The 24,636-nt window shown below is 48.7% G+C and overlaps 2 protein-coding genes across 4 annotated transcripts in view; one reads left to right on the top strand and one right to left on the bottom strand.

Moving 5' to 3' along the window:
• The first annotated feature begins 288 nt into the window (after positions 1 to 288).
• On the top strand, positions 289 to 12,019 carry PIGR (polymeric immunoglobulin receptor). Its single transcript, XM_051808568.1, has 11 exons — positions 289 to 490; positions 5,257 to 5,352; positions 5,550 to 5,882; positions 6,066 to 6,398; positions 7,008 to 7,331; positions 7,755 to 8,069; positions 8,982 to 9,126; positions 9,618 to 9,736; positions 10,046 to 10,171; positions 10,292 to 10,350; positions 11,252 to 12,019. Exons 2-11 carry the CDS (start codon positions 5,271 to 5,273, stop codon positions 11,375 to 11,377), a joined length of 1,962 nt encoding a protein of 653 aa, XP_051664528.1. The 5' UTR covers positions 289 to 490; positions 5,257 to 5,270; the 3' UTR covers positions 11,378 to 12,019.
• A 2,291-nt stretch (positions 12,020 to 14,310) lies between these two features.
• The window catches only part of LOC127480485 (interleukin-20-like), a 117,298-nt gene continuing 106,972 nt past the window's right edge, over positions 14,311 to 24,636 (bottom strand). For 2 of the 3 annotated variants that reach the window (XM_051808686.1, XM_051808687.1), the window contains exons 2-6: positions 16,268 to 19,040; positions 16,100 to 16,165; positions 15,530 to 15,682; positions 15,055 to 15,129; positions 14,311 to 14,947 (exon numbers count right to left, since the gene is read on the bottom strand). In XM_051808686.1, the coding sequence (XP_051664646.1) occupies positions 14,870 to 14,947; positions 15,055 to 15,129; positions 15,530 to 15,682; positions 16,100 to 16,165; positions 16,268 to 16,426 (531 nt within the window). In that variant the 5' untranslated portion in view covers positions 16,427 to 19,040 and the 3' untranslated portion in view covers positions 14,311 to 14,869. Of the gene's footprint in view, positions 14,948 to 15,054; positions 15,130 to 15,529; positions 15,683 to 16,099; positions 16,166 to 16,267; positions 19,333 to 22,120; positions 22,232 to 24,636 lie in introns of all 3 variants that reach the window. The other variant, XM_051808685.1, reaches the window with a different exon arrangement.

The raw sequence follows: 24,636 nt of genomic DNA, 5'->3' as shown, positions 1-24,636 counted from the left end.
GCACAGGTACCATCCTCAAACCAAGGCTGCCTGGCTCCTGACCAAGCAAAAATCTGGCTGAAAGGTACTCCACGGACTTGACCCCGTGGAGACTCCTTCCTAAAGGAGGCAGAGGTGCCCTGGACCATTCCTGGGAGCCCACCCCCCTCGGGGTGGCTGTTGTGCAATGGGGGGGTGTAATCAGGAGGTAAATCAGAGGGTGCACCCTCGGAGTGCCAGCAGAGCTGGGCCGGGCATTGGCTCCCCGGCTCTCACGTGGGGTGCTGCTCACCTGCCAGAGCTTTTGGATGCTATTCCTTTAAGGCACAACAGGTGGAAATGCAGGGCTAAAGGAGTATTTAAACCAGGCTGGCACTGCCAGAGCCCTCGTCCTGCTGGGACAGGGAGGCAGGACAGTCACACAAGGTCCCAGGGTCACCAGCAGACTAAGAGTGGTCAGCCCCAAAGAAAAAGCAAGAAGCACAAAAACCCTGCAGAAGGAACTTCAGGTGTAAGTAGTGCTGCTTCTTTGTCTTTTGGAAATGCAAAATCTTTCTTACTACCTCTTTGAGGTGGGGAAGGAGAAGAGCAGGAGTCTGGAGCCACTTTTGAGGTCTCTTCCTCACACGTGTAGGGAAGCAGCAGGTCTCAGTGGTGGGAGGCTGATTTCTTGTGAAAGAAGCTCAAAAGCACAGGAACAGGGTTATGACAGTTATGTTTTCTTCTCTGCAGTAGTTTTTTTAATCTTTCCTTTCTGGAAAAAAAAAAGAAAAAAAAAGGATAACTATCATTACAATATTTGCATTAAGTATTAACCTAGAAAATAACAAATGTTAGTAAATATTACTGTAGCAACCTAAAGCTTTGCTACTCAGCTTAAGGTCATTATGGTCTTTTGAATTACAAGAGGCAAATTTTGAAATTTAAGAGGAGAATTGGTGCAGTTACGTCCTAAAGGAGCTCTGAGGAGCTCTCAAGCTTGTACAGTTACCAGGAAGCTAAATAAGAGAATGGTCTGGGCACAGCGTCCTAAAACTGAAATCAGAGAGTCCTTTCACACTCAGACCAAGGTGAAGGTGTGGGTTTCTGCACACCTGAGTTCTCACTCTGCAAAGAAAATATTCATACAGGATTTAATACATTCCATCTGAAGCACAGAGAAATATCAGCTCCTAATTGTTAATGAGTCCTGCACTGGCACTGTCCACCCATCCAGGGGCTGCACAGTGAGTTGGGCCATGGGATGTTCCTGCTCCCTGCAGCAGGAGTAGAATTCAACTATAGAATAGTTTAATATTAAACTATAATTAAATACTTAAATTAAATAATAATTAAATAATTAAATATTAACAATTAAATAAATTAAATAATTAAATATAATTCAACAATAGAATAGTTTAATAGTGTCAAAGTTAGTTTCACTTTCCAGCCCAAGAGACACATGAACCATGACACCCTTATCTGAAAAGCAACAAGTTGGTGCATGGAGCACCTAACACCATAAAGGAATATAAAATTAGGTCACATGTTGATGACTCTAACAGCTTAAAGGAACATAAAATCAGGTCAGCAGCACAATCTCAGCTGAGATTTCAGTCACTGCAATGAGGGATGTCTGATTGTTCTGTTCCATTTCTTCTCTGGAATATATTGCTCATGCAGGGTAGTGTTTAACTGACAAACAATCTTAGGTGGGAGGGTCACAAACACTGCAGAAATTCCTAAAAACTGCTAATTTCCTCATATATCTTGATAACCTTCAATAAGTTCTGCCCAGGTTTTTCTGCTCGCTGTATGACAGAAGGAGCACCTCCTATTTATCTTTTCCATATTGTGAAGGAGTTTGCAACTTGAAATGTTTATTTTCTGCATGTGTTTAGGTCAGCTTGATCTTTTATCTGAGAGTTGATTCCTCATTCTTAACTCCATGAAAATGGGGCGAAATGGTGGCTTTTCCCCATCCCACTACAGCAAACAAAACTCACAGTAAGGTAATATATGCAGTGACCTTGATGAGCAAAGTAAAGATGTGGATAACCCAGTCCTGTGCAGGAAGAAATCTGTTGTTGTGCCCTTTTTTGGGAGCAAAGAGGTCTTCAGCACCTCCATAAATCACCCCTAGCACAAATGCCAGTGCTCCTCCTCACAGTACAACCCTTAATGCTGGTCTTGCTTTAAAAGGATTTCAGGGGGGAAAATATGACCTATACATGGAATATATATATCACCCATATGCTGTTATTTCTTCAACTACTTGAATAACAGCAAACATTCCACAAAAGAGAAGGGCTCCCAGGCTGGAATGACAAATGGCACAACTAAATCCTCGTGTTTTGTCCATCCCACTGCACGGCCTTGACACTGGTCATTATTAAGAGCAATAGTTAATAGCTAATGGGTTGGACTGTGCTGATCCCTGGCAACTTCCATCAGGAGCTCTGAGGAGCTGGCATGCTCCTGGTGCAGCTGAGTCAGCAGAATTTGGGAACTGGACTCTGGTATTTCATACCCAGCCAGAGCAGCTGCTTGCTCATGTTTGCAGAACTCGGGGATCAGGCCCTGATCTCTTCCCAATCATTATAAATCTGAAGATGTTTCTCCCTAGGACTGACAGATCCCCAAAAGCACAAGAGAAATGCAGGGAAGGTCTTGTCATGGCTGAGGTTTGGAAGAGCCAAAATGGTCAGAGAGCACTTGCAGGGGAAATATCAAAATGGGAAATACCAAAGTGCAGGCAAACAACAGTGCTGGAAGGGAAGGTGATGGTCCCAACCCAGGTCAATCCTGTGGTGCTGAACCAGAAAAGTCCACATACAGTAGATTGGGAAACACAGACAGAGAGGTTTCCTACCACATCTACTGCTGATCAGCCTCCTGCTGCCTGCAGAGGCATCGTCAGCCACTTTCTGTGGGCAGACACACTGAAGGCATGTCCATCTAAGAAAGAGGGACTGACCATGGGCTTTGAGGGAGGCTCTGACCTCCCCAGAGCTTTACACACAGCATTAGAATGTCTTTATCACTCAGTGGATGCCCAGTGAGTTTTAGAGCACATCCCCCCTTCCATCTGCAGAAGCACCAACACAAGCCACTTACCTGCACTCCCCTTCACACGGGCTCAGCAGGCTTTTCTCCTCCCTGGAGCTCTGAGGTTTGGACCTTCTGCTCTTCAGCCAACATCCTTTGAAAGCCATAAGGAACAAGAGCTCTTTCACCAGCAGCTCCATGAAATTCTCCTCCAGCAGCTCGAGCAGCACTTGCTCCTCACGGAGTGACCAGCAAAGCTCGTGACACCCCTTCTGTGGGTTAGGAATGTCACTGTCCTTGTGCCACACAGCACTGGAGGCAGGGAGGGGGTTTCCAGCCATCCAGTGGAGATTCAGAGCAGGTTTTTACGTAACAAAGTGGCTGTGCCTGCTCAGACCTGCCCTACCTGGGAGTTTTCACCATTCCTTCAGGTGAGCGGGGGAAGGTTTTAACAGCATCTGAGAAAACAGGACTGGAGGCAACTCAGAGCTGCAGATGCTGGTTGTGCAAGAACACAGGAACCATTGTTTTTGGTAGACAAAAGTGCACATGTGTCCCCAGAGACAGAGAGGCAAAAATTCCTTCCTGCTCCAACATGCTTATGTTGGACCTGGTGCCACCACTCCTGCACACCTCTCTGGAGACAGCCATATCTTTGTTCCAAAAAAGAGATCTTGGTAAGCCTTCCCTACCTGATGAAACAACATTTGGGCCTGTAACCCAAAAATAGTTGATTTTTTTGGGAGAAGAAACCAGAATAAGAGATTACTCAAATGTCACCAAAATGGGAAGGCTGAGCTGGGATCATACTTCCACCACAGAGAGAGAGGGCTGGAGGGCAGCGAGGTGACCATCAGCCAGAGGAATTGCTAGTTAGCCAGGGGCAAATATCAAGGCCCTCTTTGTGCCATATTGTTTGCTTTCTGCAGAATATGTTGTGTTTATCTTGCTGGCTACTGCTGGGATATGTATGAAAGAGCATTTTTCATGCTCAGTGAGTTAATTATTAGCCATGGACAAGTAGCCATTGAGTAAGTGGGAATCACAATACAAGGAAGAAGGCACAACAGAACACCTTTCATCTTAACAGGGAAATAAACCCCTTTTTCTTCTACCGGGAATTACCCTTAATAAAAGAGTGTCACTCGATGCCCTGAAATCAAATTCCTCTGATTGTTTATAAAGATTTGCCTTGGCACCTCTCATCATCTCTTATGGGTCTCTTCCAGCTCAGGGTATTCTATGAACTTGGAATAGGCAGGGAGATCAAGAGCCATGCTCAGGAAATGCACATTCCCACCACTGCCCTGGGCACTGTCCAACAGCACAGGCAGCTCAGGCCAAAGGAAACAGTTGAGTCAATTAAGAGCCTTGGTTTCCTCCGAGCCATCACTCTGTCCAAAAACAAAGGGAAGGTCAGAAATATTCATCCTGGAGATTATGGATGTATTTCAAGAGATGCAGCTTGGTTTGTTATTGCCTGTCACTGGGTCCTGGCCCGGGGTTAATTTGGGTGCAGTAGGTTGGACAGGTGGGACAGGGCTTTACTTGGTTCAAGTCTGATTCTTGGAGGAGCAGGGCTGAGGTAAATCCCTGCAGCTCACTAAGCTGGAGCAGAGGAAAAGGGGAAAAAAAGTAGAGGTGAAAGAGAAAAACAGTAATATTTTCACGTGTCCTTGAAGAGACCAGGGAAACAAAGAGCAGGAATTAAAAACAGGCTTCAGTCAGGAACTCTGCTCTATGACAGAAGGAAGAAAGTTTTACAATGAGTGTGGTGAGGCACTGGAACATTTTACCCAGAGAAGCTGTGGCTGCCCCATCCCTGGAAGTGTCCAAGGCCAGGGCTTGGAGCAATCTGGGCTGGTGGAAGGTGTCCCTGCCCATGGCAGGAGATGGAACCAGGTGACCTTTAAGGTCCCTTCCAATCCCAACCATTCTATGATCCCTGCTGATACCATCCTACCTGCTCTGAAAAGCGAGGCTTTGGACCTCTCCCAGATCTGGCACTTGGAGTAATCCATCACCACCATTGCACATGCACTGAAAACCAAAAATGAAGAGACCTGCAGGCAAGAACAGAGTTATCAGCTTCCTCTTTCCCATTAAATTCCTTGACAAAAGCAATTAAAACCCGTATTTCTCTCTCCTTCAAGTAGCCACCACCCTCATATCCTCCAAGCAAAAAAGATTTAGATGACTAAGTTAAATTCTACGAGTGCGGTTACTCACCAGCTTCCGTGTCTTTTCCAGGGAATGCAAGAAAAATGGCTTTGCTAGCACTCATCTTCCTCCTTGCCCTCCTCCCAGCTGGATCTGCAAAAAGCAGACACCTCCCCAAGGCAACAAGTAAGTGTGACTGGCCTGGGGCACAGCTCTTGTGGTGGCACCTCTGGGGAGCAGCTTCACCTCACCAGTGCCCACCACTGCCACGGGACCTTCTCGGGGCACCTGGTGCTGAGCAGCCCCGGGTCCACACTCGCCCTGGGACACCTGAGGTGGGTGGCAGAGGTGACATTTACAGCCAGCACGTTTTCCTCTTGCAGTCCTGAGCCCCGTGTTCGGGCCGCGGCAGGTGTACGGCGTGGTCGGCGGGTCGGCGACCGTGACGTGCTTCTACCCCCCCACCTCTGTGAACAGACACGACAGGAAATACTGGTGCAGGCAGTCGGGCAGGAGCTGTGGGACTGTCACCTCCACCGGTGGCTACGTGTCCTCGAGCTTCAAGGGCAGGATCTCCCTCACTGACTACCCAGAGGCAGAAAACTTCCAGGTCAACATCTCCTCGCTTGCGTTGACGGACGCCGGCACTTACCTGTGTGGTGTTGGTGACAACGGCAGAGGGCTCTCCTACAAAGTCACTCTGAGCGTTTCCCAAGGTAATTACAGCTTTGGGCCTTCTTAAAATATTATTTTCTCTTACATTCCCCCCCTCCCCTTTTAAATAAAGCTCCACAGATCTCCTGTCCAGTGTCTGAGAGCTCAAGGGGCTCCCTGCTTTGAGCAAACAGCAGTTTTCATTCCATGGGCAGCAGGCCCTGACTGTGTCTCTGTATGCACAGATCCACCTGTACCTGAGGCAGCTGAGCAATTCTATGTGAAGCTGCACAGCACCTGGACCGTGATCTGCAGCTTTGGGTCGGAATTTTCCACCTGGAGGAAATACCTGTGCAAGATGGAGGGAGAAGATTGCCACGACATCATCGACAACCAGAACGGTGTCATTGATGAGGATTTCAAAGGGCGAGTTCTGCTGAGCTACGAGCTGTCTGCAGACTCAGTCAACATCATGATGACTCAGATGGACTGGGAAGACTCGGGCTTGTACCGCTGTGGGGCCGGTGAATATGGGAAAAATGGAAAATCCAAGGAAATGGATGTGTTTATCTATGAGGGTAAGCTATTCCCAGTGCATTTTAGACTTCATCTCTGCTTCTCTTTGGAAGCACTGCTAGCAGTCTCACTTTATTTAACAAGAACTTTAATTTCCCTTTGCAGGCTGCTATTATCCTATTCTTCATCTAGATACTTCTTCCTATTTATTTAACCATCTATAATACACTAAACCACCACTAATAAAGCTTGTATCAAGACTTAGCTTTCCCAGCAGTGGCTGGCTATCTTCCCCAGCCCAAAACAACAGGAAGCAAATTCCATCTCCCAACTGTCTTTTCAAGTCTTGATTCCTTAAATCTCAGTAGACCGATGTAGAAAGGAGAAGACCTGCCCTTCCTCTAGCAAAGGGAAAAAAGCTTTGAAATGTCCATCCACAAAGCAAATAAGCAGCCAGTGAATTTGGGGAAAGGAAAAGCCTGACAGATTCTTTAGGATCAATTCCTGGCAGTGCCAGGACAGTCTCCTGCTGGCTGCACCCCTGAGCTTTGCCTAACCTTGCTTCAGCCATAAGAGCTTTGTTTGATCTGATAATATTTATTTTCTTGGACGATTTGCCATGTGGACACAAGTGAGACGTTTGTAACTGCTCCTGTCATTTTTATCGACAGACAAAAACTTCCGTCAGCTGAAGACCACGGTAACTGCAAAAACTGGAAGTTCAGCAACCTTCGAATGCCTCTATGATCCTCTGAAGAAATCCTCAACGAGGATCTGGGCCAAGTGGGAAGCTAACAGATATAACTGGATCATAGACAACACAGGCAATGTGAGGCCACAGTATAGGGGAAGAGTGGCCATGTTTGAGAACCCAGATAACAGGACAGTCACCATCATCCTGAACCAGCTGAGCGAGGCAGACAACGCCTATTACTGGTGCATAACAAATGAAGCGAAGGACCAGCAATCATCAGCTGAGCTGAAGGTCATAGAAGGTACGAGGTGGCGCTTTGGCAGTTCTCTGCCTGCTCAGTGGGTACAAAACAACCTCCTGAGCACCACAAACGAGCAAATCTGGCTTTTTGGGAAGGGACACGAAGTCCAAACCTGAACTCGCTTCAGTGGCTCTAAAATTGACACACGTGGTTTCAGCTTTATGAGAAAACGCTCACAAAAATTTCTCTTGCAAATATTTCTTAAGCCCTGCAAATACAAAACCCCAGCTTTCACCCAGAGATGCATGAAGAGCATTAATTTAGGAATGTAGGGAGCACTTTCCCTCAAAGAGCATTAATTTAGGAATGTAGGGAGCACTTTCCCCTCAAAGATCCCTCTGCAGCAGCACCACTACCTGCTGGCTGCCATTCCCAGCACTGCAACCACTAACACCAGCCTTGATGTTCCATTTGCCCTTGCAGGAAACCCTCAGCTGACAGGAGAGAAGGAAGTGGAGGCACAAGTGGGCTCACGGGTCGATTTAAGTTGCACCTACACGTGCGCCTACTACTCCTACGAGAAGTACTGGTGCAAGTGGAGCCCCAGCGGCTGCTCCGTGTTGCCAGCTTCTGATCTTGGCCAGTCGGGGCCTCAGACAACCTGCAGCACTTCCAACAGGACAGTTATCCTGAGCTTTGACTCGGTGGCGGAGGACGATGAGGGGTGGTACTGGTGCGGGGTGAAGCAGAACGGCCTCTTCGGGGAGACCACGGCGGTGAAGCTGTCGGTGACCGCAGGTGAGCCCCAGGGCAGAGGTTTTCCTGCTCGCCCGGGCTGTGGATCACGCTGCCTTGTGCCGAGGGAAGTCCTCCCCGCAGCCACTAGGTTGCAGCACCTCAAAACACAAGCGCTGTACACCCAGGCAGCCTCCCAGCCAGGTGCCAACATCGCCCTGATCCTGCACAGTTTGCCGTCAGTGTTTTCATCCACTCGTTGGTTTTGGCTTCCTGGTCCCCACCAGTCTAAATCTCACCCCCTTCCACACCAATTTTACTGTTAGCCCCGTCCTTCCTAGTTGTTGCTGTTACAATTTGTAGCATCATTTAGTTTCAGCCACATCTGTCACATCTTCACCAGGTGAAGAACTGATCTAGTTCAGAGACTTATCTTGCTCCAGGGAGCTTCTTATCTTAGGAAACAAGTGTGCAACAGGAGAGGAAAGACTAACACCAACAGCAGGGGGCTTAGTCTCAGCTTTGGTGCAGTATTTTGGAATTAAGATGGTTTTTCTCGTGGAGGAATGTTGTTAGAAGCAGGGAAAAAGCAGAGCACTGGATATCCCATATTTAGCCATCCTAAGTGGATGATGGTCAAAGAGAAAACCTCATTTCAGTGCCTTTGGGGGTAAAGGAGCTCGAAACAAAAGCAAAGCAACTATTCAGAACTCGTTCTGCAAACATTAGAGGCAGAACTTAGCAATGCAAGAACTTTTCAAAAGTTTGTAGGCAGAGAGAGTCTACATGAGATTTCTGCAGTAAGTTATTTGGAACGAGATTATTTCAGATCTCAAACCCCATTTTAAAGAGCCCCTCATGCAGAGCCAAAACCCACAGCAGCTCCACATCCACCCCACACATCCAGCTGGTTTTTGTGTCCCCATCTCCGTGCTGCTGCTCACCAACCACACTTCCTTCCCTGGGATACAACAGGAAATGATGCCAAGCAGAACCCAGAGCTCCTGGATGTTGATACCCCCAGCCACTCTGAGTTCCCCAACCATGTTGAGCCTGGCCCTGGACCCCGAGGAGGAGCCTACAGTGAATCTGGGGTGCGAAGTGGAGCTGCCCCAGCAAGGTTGGTTCTCTCTGTCATTGATAATTCTTGTGAGGTTTATATTAACCCATTGTGGGTACTGTGTTTGTGCTCTGTGTGTGGTTTAGCAACAAAAACGTTCTTGTCCTGAAAGAACTTTGCTCAAAACATCAGAGGAAAAGAAGAGGGAAAAGTCACAGCAAAGGGCAAGATGACTTGAAATTAATCTGCAGGTCAAGAAAATGGTACCAGAAGGGAATGATTAGATATTCCAGATACAAAACAACTACTTGAAAGTACTTCTGTTCATATTGGAGGAATTTCCTTCACACATTTATGACCAAGCTGCTGATGCAGCTATTTTGGCACAACCTCCATACTATATTTTTATTTGGCTTTTTTTTATTTTATTAGGATCCAGTTCATTAAGTGAATTGCATCAGGCTCACTCAGAATTACCATCCTATACAGATTTAGGCTGCTGGACCTTCAAATACATTATTTGTAGTGATCTCTCCTTCCCTCTATTCCAGCTCTGATCAAGGCCATGGCTCCAATACTCTTCCTTTGGTGCTGGGCCCTGTTGCTGCCCTGCTCCTGATCATTGTGACAGCTTTTGCCATCGTCAAATACAGGCAGATGAAGAGATCTGGTGAGTCCCTCCCTGCCTTTCCTGTCTCTCAAGAAACACCAGCAATATTAAGATGAAGGCAACACCTTTGTGTCTTTGCTGGGCTGAGCTGCTCTCCTGGTTACCCACCATGTGAGGGGCAGGGAAGGGACCTTACTGGTCCAACTGACCCCATCCTTGGAGCTCCAACACCCAGGACAGAGTGCCCAGCTGAGACAGAGCCCACCCCTGTGTGTGCTTTGCACCTTGTATCCCACAGAGGGCTCGGGTGCCAATGTGCTCACACCAGCTCTAAAAAGAGGATTTATTTATTTCCCCCTCTCTTACCAGACCTGGTGTCCATTGGGAGCTACAGGACGAACATCAGCATGTCAGACTTTGAGAGTGTGAAGGATTACACTGCCAGCAACAGCGCCTGTGTGAAGGAGAGCCAGGAGACTGCCATCGGAGGGGACGGTAGGGTGCTGGCTCCAGCCCCCCCGGGGTCAGGGGTCTGCAAAAGGACCCCACAAAAGCCACAGAAATGCCTGCCCACCACTGCCCCCCTCCCTGACACCTCCCTTTGCCTCCCTGCAGAGTTCATCACCACCAAGGACACCCCAGAAAGTGCTGCCGAGGTGAAGAAGGCAAAAAGGGTAAGAGGAGGCAGGAGAGAGGCCACTGACCTGGGAGACACAGCCACAGCCCTCCAGTCTCTGCCAAAGGAGCTGCCTTCTTCCAGGGGCCTTATTTATACCCAGGTGCTCTCAATCTTATCTGATCCAGCACCTGCTGCAGATCAGCCTCTGTGGGAAGGACCCTACCCCTTTCCTGGCTCCATGTGCTAGTGGAGACAGTAACAGCAGTCACCTTGCTTCAAACAGTAAACCAGGTCAGCCCCGGGTTGCATCAGGAAAGTTGGGGTTGTTACCATAGAGATGAAACACTGGGATAAGCAGCTGGCCAGAAAACAGAGCACATCCCACCTTCCAACCCTCCCACACGTGGGCAGCGGTTCAGGGGGCACAGGTAGGCAGGGAGGGCTCTGCCATTGCAAGGGCTGTGACTTGTTCCTGTGATCCCTGCCTTTCCCTGCCTCTACTTTTCCCTGCCATCTACTCCCCCACCCCTCCTTTTGGGGAAGGTCATGGTCAAGTGGCAGCACTGGGCAGTAGCTGAAGGTGCCAGATGCAAGCCTGTGTTTTTCCAAGTCCCTACCCACAGGTGAGATGTGGGTGTTGTAAGTACCAAGAGCTGGACTGGAGCAATAAAGGAAACCAGTAAAGCCTGGCAGCTTTAGGACAGGGAGCTGGATGCCAACACACAGGGACAGGCTTGCCATGGAGTCTCAAACCCACAAACACTTGGGGCCTTCCCAGGGCTGAGCAGAGGAGTGATGCTCATACCAGCACCAGCGTGACCCTCTGGATCCTCCCACTCATCCACCCTGCCCGTGTCATCCTGAGACCCTGACAGCCCACAAAATGCTGCCTTTCCCCTGCCACGTGCTGCTGGCCATCCCCAGCCACCTAACTGTGTCCTCCTGTCCTTCCCCAGAGCTCCAAGGAGGATGCTGACCTCGCCTACTCCACCTTCCTCCTCACCTCGGGCAGCATCGCTCAGGGTGGCTCCGGGGGGGACAGCACTACCCTGGAAGTGTCCCCCTCCCAGGACCAGGTCTGAAGGTCAGGGATTGAGAGGAGGCAGCGACTGGGACTGGCTCTACCTTGAGGATCACACCAAGCCATCAGCAAGCACACACACTGTTCATTGCTACCACGATTTGCTACAGCTTGACCTTTCTTTTTTTTTTCTTTTGCTTAAATTCAGCTTCGAGCGGTGATTTAGGAGGAATTATTTGATGCCAAATAGGGCTGGGCTGGAAGTGCAGGGTCTGAGTGAGCAGGTTGGACTGGGAGACCAAGTGGCTCATCCCACCAACAGTTCCAACAGAGTGGGCTCTCACAGGGCATTTTAAAAAAGTCCCATTTTCTTTTAAAGGTAGCTGGAAAACCCTTTAGAGCAGCATCTGATGCTTTTGATTCCTCTAAGCTTTCTCAGCCTGAGGGCAGCACCTGCAGGCCAGACATGGTCTGAAGTGTTTTCATGCACAAGCAATAAAGAATATCAGTGGCTTTCAGCAGACCAGGGAACTCGGTCCGTGGGAGAGCACAGGGAGATCACACCCAGACAAATACAGTAAGGGTGGGACAAGCTGAATATTCCACAGATAAAGCAATGTAGGAAGCAATGATGAAGAGGTGATGAAGCAGAGAAGCAATTTTCCCTGAACACCAGGAATGGGATAGGTTGGTGCCTTACCTGGGGAAGAGAAGGGCTGTGGAGGGGTTTGACAGGGTCAGAGCAGAAACTGCACAGGAATTCAAATTCCTGACCTTGTGCTGCTGAAGTGCAGCTCTGAGACCAAACCATAAAATATAAAGACTGGGAAGCATCACCCTGGGTAGGGTCTGATGTGGCTGTGTTACAGTAACACCACACAATATTTCTGGTTCAGTAAAGTATTAGCTGCCTTTAAAAAATGCAAACAGTGTCATAGCTCAGGGAGGTGCTGGAAAATGGCTGTCACCTGAGAGACACTGAGTTTCCCCAAGGACAAAACACAAATTATTCCTGAATCATGGACTTCCCCAGAGGGCAGCAGCCCCAACAGCATTTGTGTTTTCACATCCCCAGTGCAATAATCATCACCTTACCCATAGCAAGGCTGGCACCTCAAAGGTCAGGTTACAGCTCACCTACCTCCTTTCCAGACCTCCATCCCCTCATCAGCACAATGGGAAGGGGCTTGGATATTGGAAAAGGTGTGGAGGGGCCAGGACAGGTCTGTGCCTGCCTGGAGTTGCTGGAAGTGAATGACTGACTCTGCTGGAAAGTGTCCCCGGGGGTGAGCAGGCAGAGAGCGGCAGGAGAACGCTGAGGTTTGGAAACTTCTGAGAGGAGAAAACCCCTTTTGCTCTCCCTTTGTGAATCCACTTCCTCTTCAGCCTGCCCACAGGCGTCCTTCCCTCAGCTCCCACACCGCCCTGGGAGCAGCTGGGATGAGCTTAATTCCCGGGAGAGGAGCAGGGGCTGAGAAAGGGCTGAAAAAGGGCTGAGCATCCTGGCTCTGCCTGCACCCCTCAGCCCTGGCAGCTGCCTGCCTGAGACCCCTGCTCCTTCCCACTGCTGATGCTTCCAGCTGGCACCTCAATTCCAAAGGGGATTGGCCCTGGGCTGCTGCTGTGCTTTGCAATGTAAAATCCCTGGTTTTGATGGAAGCAGCAAAGCAGGAGTGGGTTGGGGCATGCAGCACTCTGCACAGGCTGTGAGCAGTGAATAGGATCAGCAGTGAGGACTGTGACAGCATAAGCTGAGGACGTGGAATAAAACCCACACATCTCACTCAAGCTGTGATCCAGAGCCCGCCACAATCCATGGAAAGGTCCACAGGGAGCTCACCTGACTCTTCACCAACGTGTCAGCTGATTTTCGGGGGTCAGTGGTGAGCTGTGGTATCTCACTGTGTCACAGCATCATTGCCAGTGCTTATTCTTTACCAGGGAATCATGGTATGGGCTGTACCTGTGGGGTCTTAAAGGGTTGGTTTCAGGAGTGATGGAGCTGAAATATCACCTTTCAGAGCATGGAGGGATATATTCACCCTGACACTTGGACAAATGAGAGTCACTGAAAAAAAAAAAACCATGAGAAAGCAAATTACAAGAATCAAAGCCCTGAGAGGCTTCCCTTTGGCCTAAACAAATAGCTGAGGAAGGACAGTGAGCAATCAGGGAGACCTTTCCTTTGAAAGTGAATCACCAAATCTGGTTTGATGCCAGAAGTCTGACCAGGGTTCTCCTGTGATGGAGATTAAACCAAAGCAGGAACTCAGTTGTCCTTGGGGACACAAGGACCTTATTCTACGGGAACAAAATCCTGCTAAAGAACCTCTTCTACAGTTAAAGCATTCCTGGTGTCACCTCTGTAGCACCATTAGTAGTTGGCTGCCCAAACTGGGAACAGCCAGCCCTCCATCCATCCTGGCTGCTGAGGCTGGAAAGGGAGACCTGGAGAGTTTGGGGCTGTCCCATGGGAACAGAGATGCTGGGAAGAGGTTTGTGCAAGCCTGAAGGATTCACACCAGAAGCAATGAGAGCTGCTCAGAGCCAGGGGAGAGCACACAGCCCCCTGGTTGTGCCCATGGCACCACAGCAGGCAGGACTTGTGGGACACCTCGCTCAGCTTAGTTGACTTTTAGAGCAAAACACACCAAATCAGAGCTTTACCCTCTAGTCTTACTCAAGTCTTATGTCTAATGAATGCAGCAGGAAGACTTGATCACTTGAAATACTAGGACTAAGCTGCTACCAGGGACATAAACACCCAACTGCTCAGTGAGTTCAGAAAGTTTCACCAGCAAGAATCATATAATTCCTCAGAATTCTGACAGACTCAGCACAGTTTCGAGTGGGGTTTATTTACAGTCATTGCAACCAATTTCCACAAAACTCACTACTGAGTGTCAGTAAATTGCACAACACACACAGGAGCCTTTTTCTATTCAGCAACCACATAGAAACTTTTTTACTGATAAGGCAGAAAATATCATCTCAAAAGGACAGACAGATCTCTAAGGCCTCACACACCTTCTAGGACCTATTCTTGGAAGCATTTCTCACACTGTGCACCTTGTTTCAGCCAGATCCATCAGTGGCAGCAGCCCTGTGAGACTGAGCCCAGGTTTAAGCTGCACCAGAGTCCTTCCAGCCAGCACTCAGCACTCATGAATACACATTTCCTATCTGAATATACATTCCCTACACAGAAAATTTATAACTTAAACAACAATTTTATTACATGGTCACAGCTTATGTCTGCCAGCAAGAGAAACCCTTTGAGCTTTTTCCCTTGGAGCATCCTTTGATAGAAGCCAGCAAAGCGAGGGCAGTGCTGATTTAATCAAACTCGTTATTTCCATCTTAATGAAGACTCTGTTGGTGCCTTCACTGATGTGCCTGGCTAGCAAAGCACTCTGTTTGACTGAACCCAGCTGGAATCAGTGAGGAGCTGCACTGATACAGGGCATTTTTGTCCCTCTCATCACTGGGGTGTGCAAGGTCCCAGCAGCTCCGTCAGCCCCGGCCGTGGTGGGTTGTTGATGCCTCCTGCTCCCTAAGGAGATTTCTCCATCCAGTCTAACAGGATGTCCAGCTCACCCAGGGATTTCATTGCTGCATTTGTGACATTCAGCTGAAATGGGATAAAGGAAGAAGTTGTGAGCACAGATAATGAGTACGAACCAACGTAAAGAGGATCTAAACATCTGTGTCAATCACCAGACTCAGGCACCAACTCACCCCTTTGTAGTTTGCAAGTATTTGCTGAAATTTCTCAGTGGATTCCTGCCCACACAGGCACTGATTTTGCTCATGCTAGAAAAATAAGACAAATCCATTAGTTTGAGGAGTTACACTTAAAAATAATGGTTCAGTTTCTAATTATGCTGTAAATTATAGAACTGAGACCTTGTGAAACTGTGGGAAAGGCTGCAGGTCCCTGAATCAGACTTCAGCTAAGAACAGTTTACTTGACAGACACAGGGACAAGATAAATATTGTCCTTGAGGACTAACGTGGGAGTTTGTTTGCTGGTGAGTGGGCAAGCAGAGAAATTTCTCAGCGGCCAGAAACACTCTTCACATCACGCTGCTTTGTGTTCTTGTTGAATCCACTTGTATAAATAAAGACTTTGAACTCTGTAAAGCTCTTGGGTTTGTTTATACACCAAAGACTAACAGATGGAACTAAACTGCAGCAAAGAGACAGGACTTACACACTGCTCCAGTTTCCTCTTCATGCTGAGGAAGGAGTTGGCGATGCTGCTGATTTTTCGGTTCACATACGAATCCTCGGTCTTGCAGTGCTTGAAGACTTTGTCCACATAGAAGTTGAAGAGGTGATGGGTGATGCAGCACCTATCTGAAGACTTAAAGGACAAATTTCATTTTTTAAAGGTTATAAACCTGCAGCCACCAAGCCCCTCTCTGGAATAAACCACCCCTAAGAGGAAGCACGTTGTAGCTGAGCACAGCGGGACATTTTGACTCATAAAAAGCTTCTTCAGTGCTGCTTGATTTATGCTGGTCATATATATATATATATGAAAATATTTTAGACTGCTTTTCCAGGAGATCCATCCTCAGGAAATCTCACAGAGTCAAGACAATAAACAGCTGATTTTGCAGCTGGGTGTTAGAGGCTGAGACCTGAAGCAGTGGCCAGCATCCAGTGCTTCAGGGTGTGAGAGAGCTGAAAAATGCTTATTTATAGCATACTGCACCTCCCAAGACCACATTCCTCTGCTTTTGGATTCTTTAATGGCTTTCCACCCAAGGACACTCACGTTAACCTTGTGCAGGGAGTGTGGATGGGACAAGATGCTCAGGGTCCGGATGGGGTCTCTTGCTTGCTGCAAAGGAGAGCACAGAGATGGGGAAGGTTCCAGAGGGGCTCTGGGAGCTGCCAACTAAAGAGCTTCCCCAGCTCCACAAGAGCCTGGAGAAATACTTACAATATTGGCTTTAATTGCTGTGAAACCAGCCCTGATCTCAGTCATGCTCATGGAAACCCTGCAGGCTCCAAAGTGCAGGATTTTGTTCCCAGCTGTGGGCATCAAATCCACCCAGCAGCACATGGAGAAGAGGCAGAGGAACAAGTGGGATCCCTTCATTTCAGCTGCCTGGGAGACCTGCTCAAGGAAAACAGCACTGACTCATTATCTTTGCTAAATAACACAATTGTGATGCACATGAAAATATAAACATTTTATACAGCACTTGTAATGTACATCTGTATTAAAAAAACCACACTGGGTAGCATCTCTTAGTCATTTTTTTTTTTACTCTTCATCAGCAAGAGAAAGAAAAAATCAAACAAAATCAAATATTTAACAGAAGAGCCCAAGAGAAAACGAGGAAAAATAAAATGCAAGTAAAAAAATTGCACGTAAATAGAAATAGCTCTTCTGAAAAATATTTCATCGGAAAAATAAATATGGATATACATTAAATTTTTAAATGTCTACTAACTCAGAAGCAGCAGGAGGTAACTGTGACTGAAAGCAGCAGGTTCCAAACTCTGATCCCAAAGGAAAACGCTTTCCCTCAGGAATAACAGAAGTCAAACACAAGTTCTACTAGCACTGAAAATTAAGGTTATTAAGGAAAAAACTATTTTAGAGACACCTTATAGGAATACAAGGAAATACCCACGAGCACATAGAGCAAAAGGATAAAAATCAGTGTTTTACCTTGTTCTTTGGTGTGGGTTCACCTGTCTGGACAATGTCTGACCTGGAGAGCTCCGAAGAACACGTTTTTATCCCGGTACCAGGAGGAAATAACTCTTGGATTAACTTTTGGGATTTTTCTTGCTTTTCCCGGCATGTATTTCCCTTTGTAATTTGCTGAATTAATGAGCAGGGGAAAGGGACCAGCTCTCTCTCCCCCACAGGTGTTTTCCTCACCTACAGAGGCGGGAACTCTTGGCATCGCTGCGTCATTTTTCATTCGGGAAGAAGGATGTGACCAAAAGGAGGGACCATCACGGGCGTTGCATCCCGAAAATGCCAAGCTCAGGGGCTTCCCCAGCATGGAGCCAATGCTACCAAGTGATTCCTGGAGAGGGCCCCTTCCTGGCTTGTCACAGAGGTCTTGGGATGAGGGAAGTTGTGGGAAGTTGAGTGGCATCACCCCATGGTCTGAACACCTCAGGGCTTCTGGCACTGGACAAGGTGCTCTGGTAGAAGAGCTGTGACTCAGGAAGTTGTCCAGACCTTTCTCCATCATTGTCCTGGCCTTCCCCTGCCAGGCTCAGGGAATTCTGCTTCCAGGCTCGCTCCTCAGGTGGGTGGACACTTGTCTGCACCGTGTGTCCCTGGAGCACAGGTACACACAAGGTCAGGGATTTTGGATGGCACAGCTCCCACCTTGGTGGCAGAAGTCTCTTGGTCTCCAGGGTCACAGGTGACTTCAGTGATCATTATGCATAGTCCAAAAGTGTCACCCTACAGAGGGACAGAAATTTCACTCCAGCTTCTCAAAGTCCACCAGCCCAGCAGCAAAATAACAAGCCCATGATTATCCCACCCCAAGATTTCGCTGCTGAGCAAAACTGATGCAGGCGAGGTCCTCCAGCAGAGCAGACACATTCTCCCACCAACATTTCAGATCCAGGCTGCCCCCAGGGAGCCAGGGTTTGCCAGCTGGGGCATGTTGTCACATGAAAGTGGCACTACTGGTGCAAACCCCAGGCTGGTTCACCGGGCTGTTGGCTCCGAGGCTGGTTTGGTTGTTCCTGTAACCCCTCTGGAGAGAGCCAAGCTCATTCTACAAACAAAAAAGAGCAGTTAAAAAAAACTTCTTGGACTATCTGTGCCCGGGAAGGATGGTCAGGTGGACTTAGAGGGCATGGAGGTGGTAAAATCACCTCTTTAATCCCACAGCCAACCTCCAGAGAAGGTTCCCACTGAGAGCAGCAGCCCCAGCGTGCACCTCTTGCAATGCAGGTGTATCTTGTGCCACTGCCTGTGGGCCAGGGCTGTTCTGCACAGTTTTGCTGAGTGACTAATTTATTGATAACCAAACATATATCCATCACCAGGGAAGACTAGGCAAATGGATTTTATGCCCAGGCTAGTCATAGTATTGCACAGAGCGTTGCTGAAACTGCCCCAAATGCACCCAACGTGCCTCCCTCCCGCTGCGCCTTCGCCCTGTAAATCATCCAAAGGGCAGGTCCAAATCTGCAGCAGGTTGCATTTGCCCTTGCTGAGGTGTTGGAGGGATCTGTGAAAGCACAAGGCTGTTAATCCCTCCCTTCCTCCCCCAGTTCCCAGCTGCTGCCTGTAATTCCAGCAAAAGTTTTGCTTGGAGCAGAGGAAGTGGCAGCAGCATTCCCAGGAGCCTGGTGCACACCCAGCCTGGATGAAGAAACAAGGGAAGAGGCAATGAGTTCTTACTTCATTATGTAAATGGCAGATGACAAAAAGGGATTTCTTTTTATTTTTTTTTCCTTTTGGTAACTGAACTGGAGCTCACAATGGGTCAGCTGAGTGCCAGCAGGCAAGAAAGAGTTGTGGGTTAAAGACTACCAGGCAGGTGCAGGGGAGGTTTGGGGGTGATATGGGAACAGGAGGGAAATGTTGTATTATCAGGGTCCAGGGCCTTGCCACAGACTTGGCTGGGTGTCCCTCAGGATGGCATCAACAGGGATCACAGAATGGTTTGGGTTGGAAGGGACCTTAAAGGTCACCTGATTCCATCTCCTGCCATGGGCAGGGACACCTTCCACCAGCCCAGGTTGCTCCAAGCCCTGTCCAACCTGGCCTTGGACACTTCCAGGGATGGGGCAGCCACAGCTTCTCTGGGCAACCTGTGCCAGGGCCTCCCCACCCTCACAGGGAGCAATTTCTTCCCAATATCTACTCTAAACCTCCTCTCTTTCAACTTAAAGCCATCAGCATGCATTGGACCAAGTCCTGATGGAAGCAAATCACCTGGCTCTCACCTACCTGCCAACTACAGCAACCTGAAAATATCCTCAGTGAAACAATGAAACAACCATTTCTCCTTTGCTCTGGGAAGGAAGAGGAAAAAGAGAAATAGGGATTTCTGAAACTCGGCCGTGTGACGCTGCAGATGAGCTCAGACAGTAAAATGGGAAGAGACTCCCCCAGGCACTCTCAGAACAGTTAAACTTTTCGGGTACTGCAGCGCCGGGAAGGGAGCAGGAAAGCGGTCCTGTCCCCAGGAACACTTCCAGGCAACTCCCGGCTAACGGGGGAGGGCTCCTCCCTCGGGATTTTATGGCAGGCACGTTATGACAGGGCACACTAAAAGTAGTTACAACCCGAAGAGCAAGCAAAGGCAGCAGAGAGGGTTGTGAGCCAGCTGCCAGCGTGCTCGGGAATTAAAACTAAGCCCCGTGTATCATTAGCTTATCTCAGAAATCAGCTCTGCAGAGTGCGGGGTGAGCGGCGCAGCTCCTGCACCTCCCGCATCTGCTGCCGTGCCACTCGGAAAGGCACAAAAGGGGCTTGCGGGGTCGAAGGGAATGTGCCCAGCGCAGTTGGAAAATAACCCTCGGAGCATCCTCTGCCGGCTCTCGGCAGCTCCGGGACGGATATTGAGGCTCACTCTGCTGTCACCGCGCAGAGCTGGCCCCGCTGCTGTGGCAACGAAAGATCCCCACAGCGGCAAAATGCAAGAGGCTGCTGCGGCCAAATGGAGTAACTAACAGAGCAGACAACCCTGGAGAGCCCGGGAGTGTGACAGGAGACGAGACACTTCATCGCCGGTCGCGTTGGGAAACTCAGCAGCAGCTCCCAGCCCTGCTCCAACGCGGGGCAGGGGAGTCACCCCTGTGCACCCCACTCATGTGGAGTTACTGCACTCCTGCTGCCTGATCCAGCCCTGACCCAACTTAATTCATTTCAAACAGGTTTGTTTCATTCTAAAAAACAAAACAAAAAACACCAAAGCCTTAAAAGTATATCATCAAACTGTTCTGACCTCAAGGATCTGCTGTCAAGGACTGATCCCACAACACGCTTAACATTAGGTTTCCAGTAAAGTGTTTCAGAGTGATAAGGCACCAGTTTCAATAGTGCATTTCAATGTAGTTTCATGCAATAAGAAGTTCTGATAGCACTCTACAGCCCAGCCTTGGTTTATCATTCTTTGTCATCACCCATATTTCACAGCAGCTTTAGGTAAACCATTATTTCAGATCTGAGGGTGATAATGGTTTGTACACAGATCCCCGGAGCTACAGAACGTGAGTGATAGAAATGCTCCCAGGAATTTTAATAAAGGGGAAAATTAAGCGTTAATAACAACATCCAGCAACGATATCTGAACTCAGGAACAATTCCTCATATCCTTCAGGAAAAGATCTGCAATATCCAACTTGCCCACATGAAACAAGAGTACTTCTAGGATGTTACACCTCTCCTTGTAATACTGTTGCTCATCAAAACACCTGTCAAAGGAACGTAATTATTGTTCCACAGGCAGAGGAAAATGTTTCCACTTGTTTTTTATGCACTGGAGTAATTTCTTACACACTCGCAGTGGGGTAAATTCTGAGCCAGCCCTACCCTTCTCATAGCTGGGAGTTAATGGGAAGGTGGGCTGCAGGGTGGTGCTGTGCTGCAGCTCAGAGTATTGTCAGCACCTTAGAAATCAAAGTTTCATTGTCAAACAATCCAGAGCCAAAATCTCGTTTGAACAAGCACTGATCTGTCACGATCCTCCTGAACCCAGGGGCTGACACCAGCACCCGAGAGATGTCACCCATCCAAACGTCACTCTTTCGAAGAGCTCCTCCCTGACACCCTTCTCTCTTTGGGATGGAAACGCCCTCTCCCAGCCCTGACACAATCAGATTGCTCTTCTGCTTTTCCCCCTCTTGATCAGTGCAGCTCGTTATGGGCAGAGAGCCGGGCTGGGGCTGCCGGCCCTGCCCTCGCCCAGCCCCAGCCCTGCAGTGCTGCTGACAGAGGTACAAAAAGTGTTTTTCTCGGTAAACTCGACAAATGACTCAGGAAACTCCGCGAGGAGTTATGGGCTGAGAGGTGTGGTACATCGTGTACCCTCTCCTCAGGCACGTTTCTAACCATAACCACTTGAATAATTCTGAAGATCAAACACTTGAGTGCTGCCTCATAGGGAGCAACAGGCTGAGCACGGCTCGGCTTAGGGAGATGTGATTGTTGTTCAGCCAAGCCCCAGAGACACCCAAAGCCAAGGGAGCAAAAGTTCAGGCTGATTTCCAGGATCCCTTCCCTCAGACTGGTTTCCAGGATCCCTTCCCAAGTGGCTCACTGTGCCCAGGATTCCCAGCAGTTTTAGGACCTCCCCTCATGGGCAGAGCATCTCCTTTCCCAGCGCCGAGGGACTGGGCAATGTCCTTTATCCCAAAATAATGGGTGAACCACCCTGATTTAGGGCATCACTCATGACTGTCCCTCTGGGGCTCTTCCTGCCATTGTGTGTTACCAACAGCCCTGCCCAGGATGCCCCCAGGTGCACGACTCCCCAGAAAGGGGACAGTGCCACGTTGCCTAGCGAGCATCACCCCTCTGCTGTGGGTGACCTTGGCGTCACTTTGTCCTCACTGGCTGCCCTTGCTTATGGTCAGCTCCCAGCTGGGCAGGGCTGCACATCACAGCAAATGCCACCAGTGCCAGCCACCGCCCTCAGGGAGCAGATGTGACACTTGTCTGCGTGACTCACCGGTGCCAGCACTGCTGCCAAGGCAGGATTTCACCCAAAGAGGGTAAAGAAATCGCAAGGAAAAAAAAAAAAAAAGAGCTTTTCTTCTTTTTTTTTTTTTTTTTTTCCCCTCCACCTCTAAGACTCACCTTTGTGGAAGAGGAAAAGCGTGGTGGAGGATCTTGTACATCAACATCTCTTCCGCAGAAAAGCATCGATTTAGTCACCGGGGTGGGGGGTGTTGAAGGTTGTTTCCCCTGCTTCGATAAAACATGAACTCATATTTTGGTTATCATAAATGGCATCTTCCCCAAAGGGAAATGAACATTTCATGTCTTTAGAGTTAAATAATTACAGCTCAAGAGCAGCTCCTGGAAGCTGCTTTTTTTTTTTTTTTAACTATCCAGCACTTGGTTTTCAGCAGCCACCTCTGCGTCCAGGTGAGTGGAGACAAAGTGCCCCTGTGCTCAAAACCAGGGCAACTCATGAGCTGTGGGATGCCAAGGAACAGCCCAAGGCAGCTCAACAAACCCCTGCTCAGTTCAGGGACTGCCTGGAGAATTAAATTGCTCTTGGGGAAATTTTCATCCCAAAACTGCAACAGCTCAGGAGTCATCCAAGAGGTTTAGAAGACATTGCTTAGGTACATGCAACACTTTTGTGATCAACTAATAGAATCATGGAAGGGTTTGGGTTGGAAAGGACCTTAAAACTCATCTTGTTCCCCCCTCTGCCATGGGCAGGGACACCTTCCACTAGCCCAGGTTGCTCCAAGCCCCATCCAACCTGGCCTTGGACACTTCCAGGGATGGGGCAGCCACAGCTTCTCTGGGCAACCTGTGCCAGGGCCTCCCCACCCTCACAGGGAAGAATTTTTTTCCTAATATCCCATCTAAACCTACTCTCAGCTTGAATCTATTTATTTCAGCAAGACTTCCCAGTCAGAGAGCAAAATTTTCATGTTGGTTTTTAACTCTTTTTCCCCACCATGTGAAGCAAATCGGTTATTTCAGCAAAAATTGAGGCACAGCTGCCTGAAAAGAACTTCTCTGCCTTTGAAGGTGAACAGAAAGACCCAGGAGAGAACAATGTAAAGCCCAACACCCCATGGCAGGATTTGCACCAGCCTCCAAATGTGTGAGTATTTCAGACTCAGATCTGCCAATGAGATTAAACACGGGCTTAATGAATGAGGCTTTTGCAGTTTCCAGGAGGTTTCAGAAGCTTTTTGATGTGGCCATCTGATATATTAGCAATGGCTCTGCTCTTAGAACACACCATAGCCATGTACAGAAACTGCTGAAGTGCAGTCAAGACTCGCCTGAGAAGTGCCCGTGTTGGGAGGACCAACATTTCACCAAGAAACGAAACTTTCTTGAGAGGTCTTTCCCAGGGAGAGAGCTGTGATCAGTGAATATGAAAAGTGCCCTGAGCAAATCAAACTTCCACTTTTCGAAGCCACCAGAAGCCCCCATGAACATCTTCCCTGCAGACTTTACATTTGTTTGCTGTGCCTGCTTCTTATTTTAAACGTTTTTTTTTTCCCCCTCTCTTATATTTAGCACTGCAATCATAATTCACATTACCAGGCATCAGGTTGCTCCACTTGGAGCATTCCCAGGCTCCTGTGGACACTGGGTCACGCTGTGGAGAGAGCAAGTTTGCCCCTTGGAAAGGGGCCAGCCTAAAAGAGATAAGGAACCAAAGAGGAGACAAAAGTAAAATTAAGCAAAATCGAAGAAAATAGCTGATTCCAAGGGTAGGGATTTTTCACAGTGAGCCTGGAGATGCTCAGTTGAACCCCATGGATGCCTCCATGGCTCACAGAAGAGCTTGTGCAGGCAGCTCTGGGGGGCTGTTCCTCACCAACAGGCTTGTCTTGGGAGAAGACTTGCCAATATTTAGAAAACTAAAGCTGAAGTTCTTTGCTTTGGTGATTCCACAGTTACAGAAAACAGTGTTGGCTATCAGGTGCTACCTGCAGCACGTGGAGATTCACAAAGAACAACAATCCCAAAGGACAGAACAACATGTGCCAGAGATACCAGGGCTGATCATCTGCACTCCCAGGACACGAGAGCAGAGCAAAGACTTTGCTGTGCAGGAGCCACAGGGGCTGCTTTGTGGTGAAATGACCCCTCAGAGCCAGAGCTTTGCATGGCATGGCTTTCCAGATTTCCAAATTATTCTCAGAAGGGAAGAGGAACATCCTTCACACTTGGTGCTGCTGTGGCTGTCACAGGAGCAAGGACAGCAGCAGCACCAACACTGCTGGGACCAGCACAGGGCTCTGGGCAGCTCGTGGCAGGTGCCAGACCACGGCCTGCTGAGAGGCACATACCCATCACCCAGCTCTTGTATTCCTCCCACCCTTGTTTTTGGAAGAGCTAAACACTGGTGCGATAGCCAAGGTCAGACAGGACATTTCACAGGATCATCCAGGCTGGAAGAAACCATCAAGATCACCCAGTCCAACCATCAACCATAACCATGATCACCCCCAAACCATATTCCTGAGTGCCTTTTGACAGAAAACCAGGCTGTGCCTCAGGCTGGAGCAGGTGATGAATCCAACTGTCCCACACAGCAGCCGGGTTTGCCCCCGAGGGTGAAACGTGCTGACAGTGCAGGCAACAAATGAAGCCTGAGAGAGGAGAAACTGAGA

This window comes from Manacus candei, unplaced genomic scaffold (assembly GCF_025592945.1).
Source record: "Manacus candei isolate 608988 ecotype Guabito, Panama unplaced genomic scaffold, ASM2559294v1 h1tg000073l, whole genome shotgun sequence".
In the NCBI taxonomy this organism is placed as follows: Eukaryota; Metazoa; Chordata; class Aves; order Passeriformes; family Pipridae; genus Manacus; species Manacus candei.
Note: the sequence above shows the minus strand (reverse complement) of the source record. Positions and strands in the feature narration are given on the sequence as shown.

Coding starts and splice junctions, on each gene's coding strand:
- PIGR (XM_051808568.1), top strand. CDS start 5,271: ATGGCTTTGCTAGCACTCATCTTCCTCCTTGCCCTCCTCCCAGCTGGA. Junction 9,127..9,617: donor AGTGGAGCTGCCCCAGCAAG/GTTGGTTCTCTC, acceptor CCTCTATTCCAG/CTCTGATCAAGGCCATGGCT. Junction 10,351..11,251: donor AGGTGAAGAAGGCAAAAAGG/GTAAGAGGAGGC, acceptor GTCCTTCCCCAG/AGCTCCAAGGAGGATGCTGA.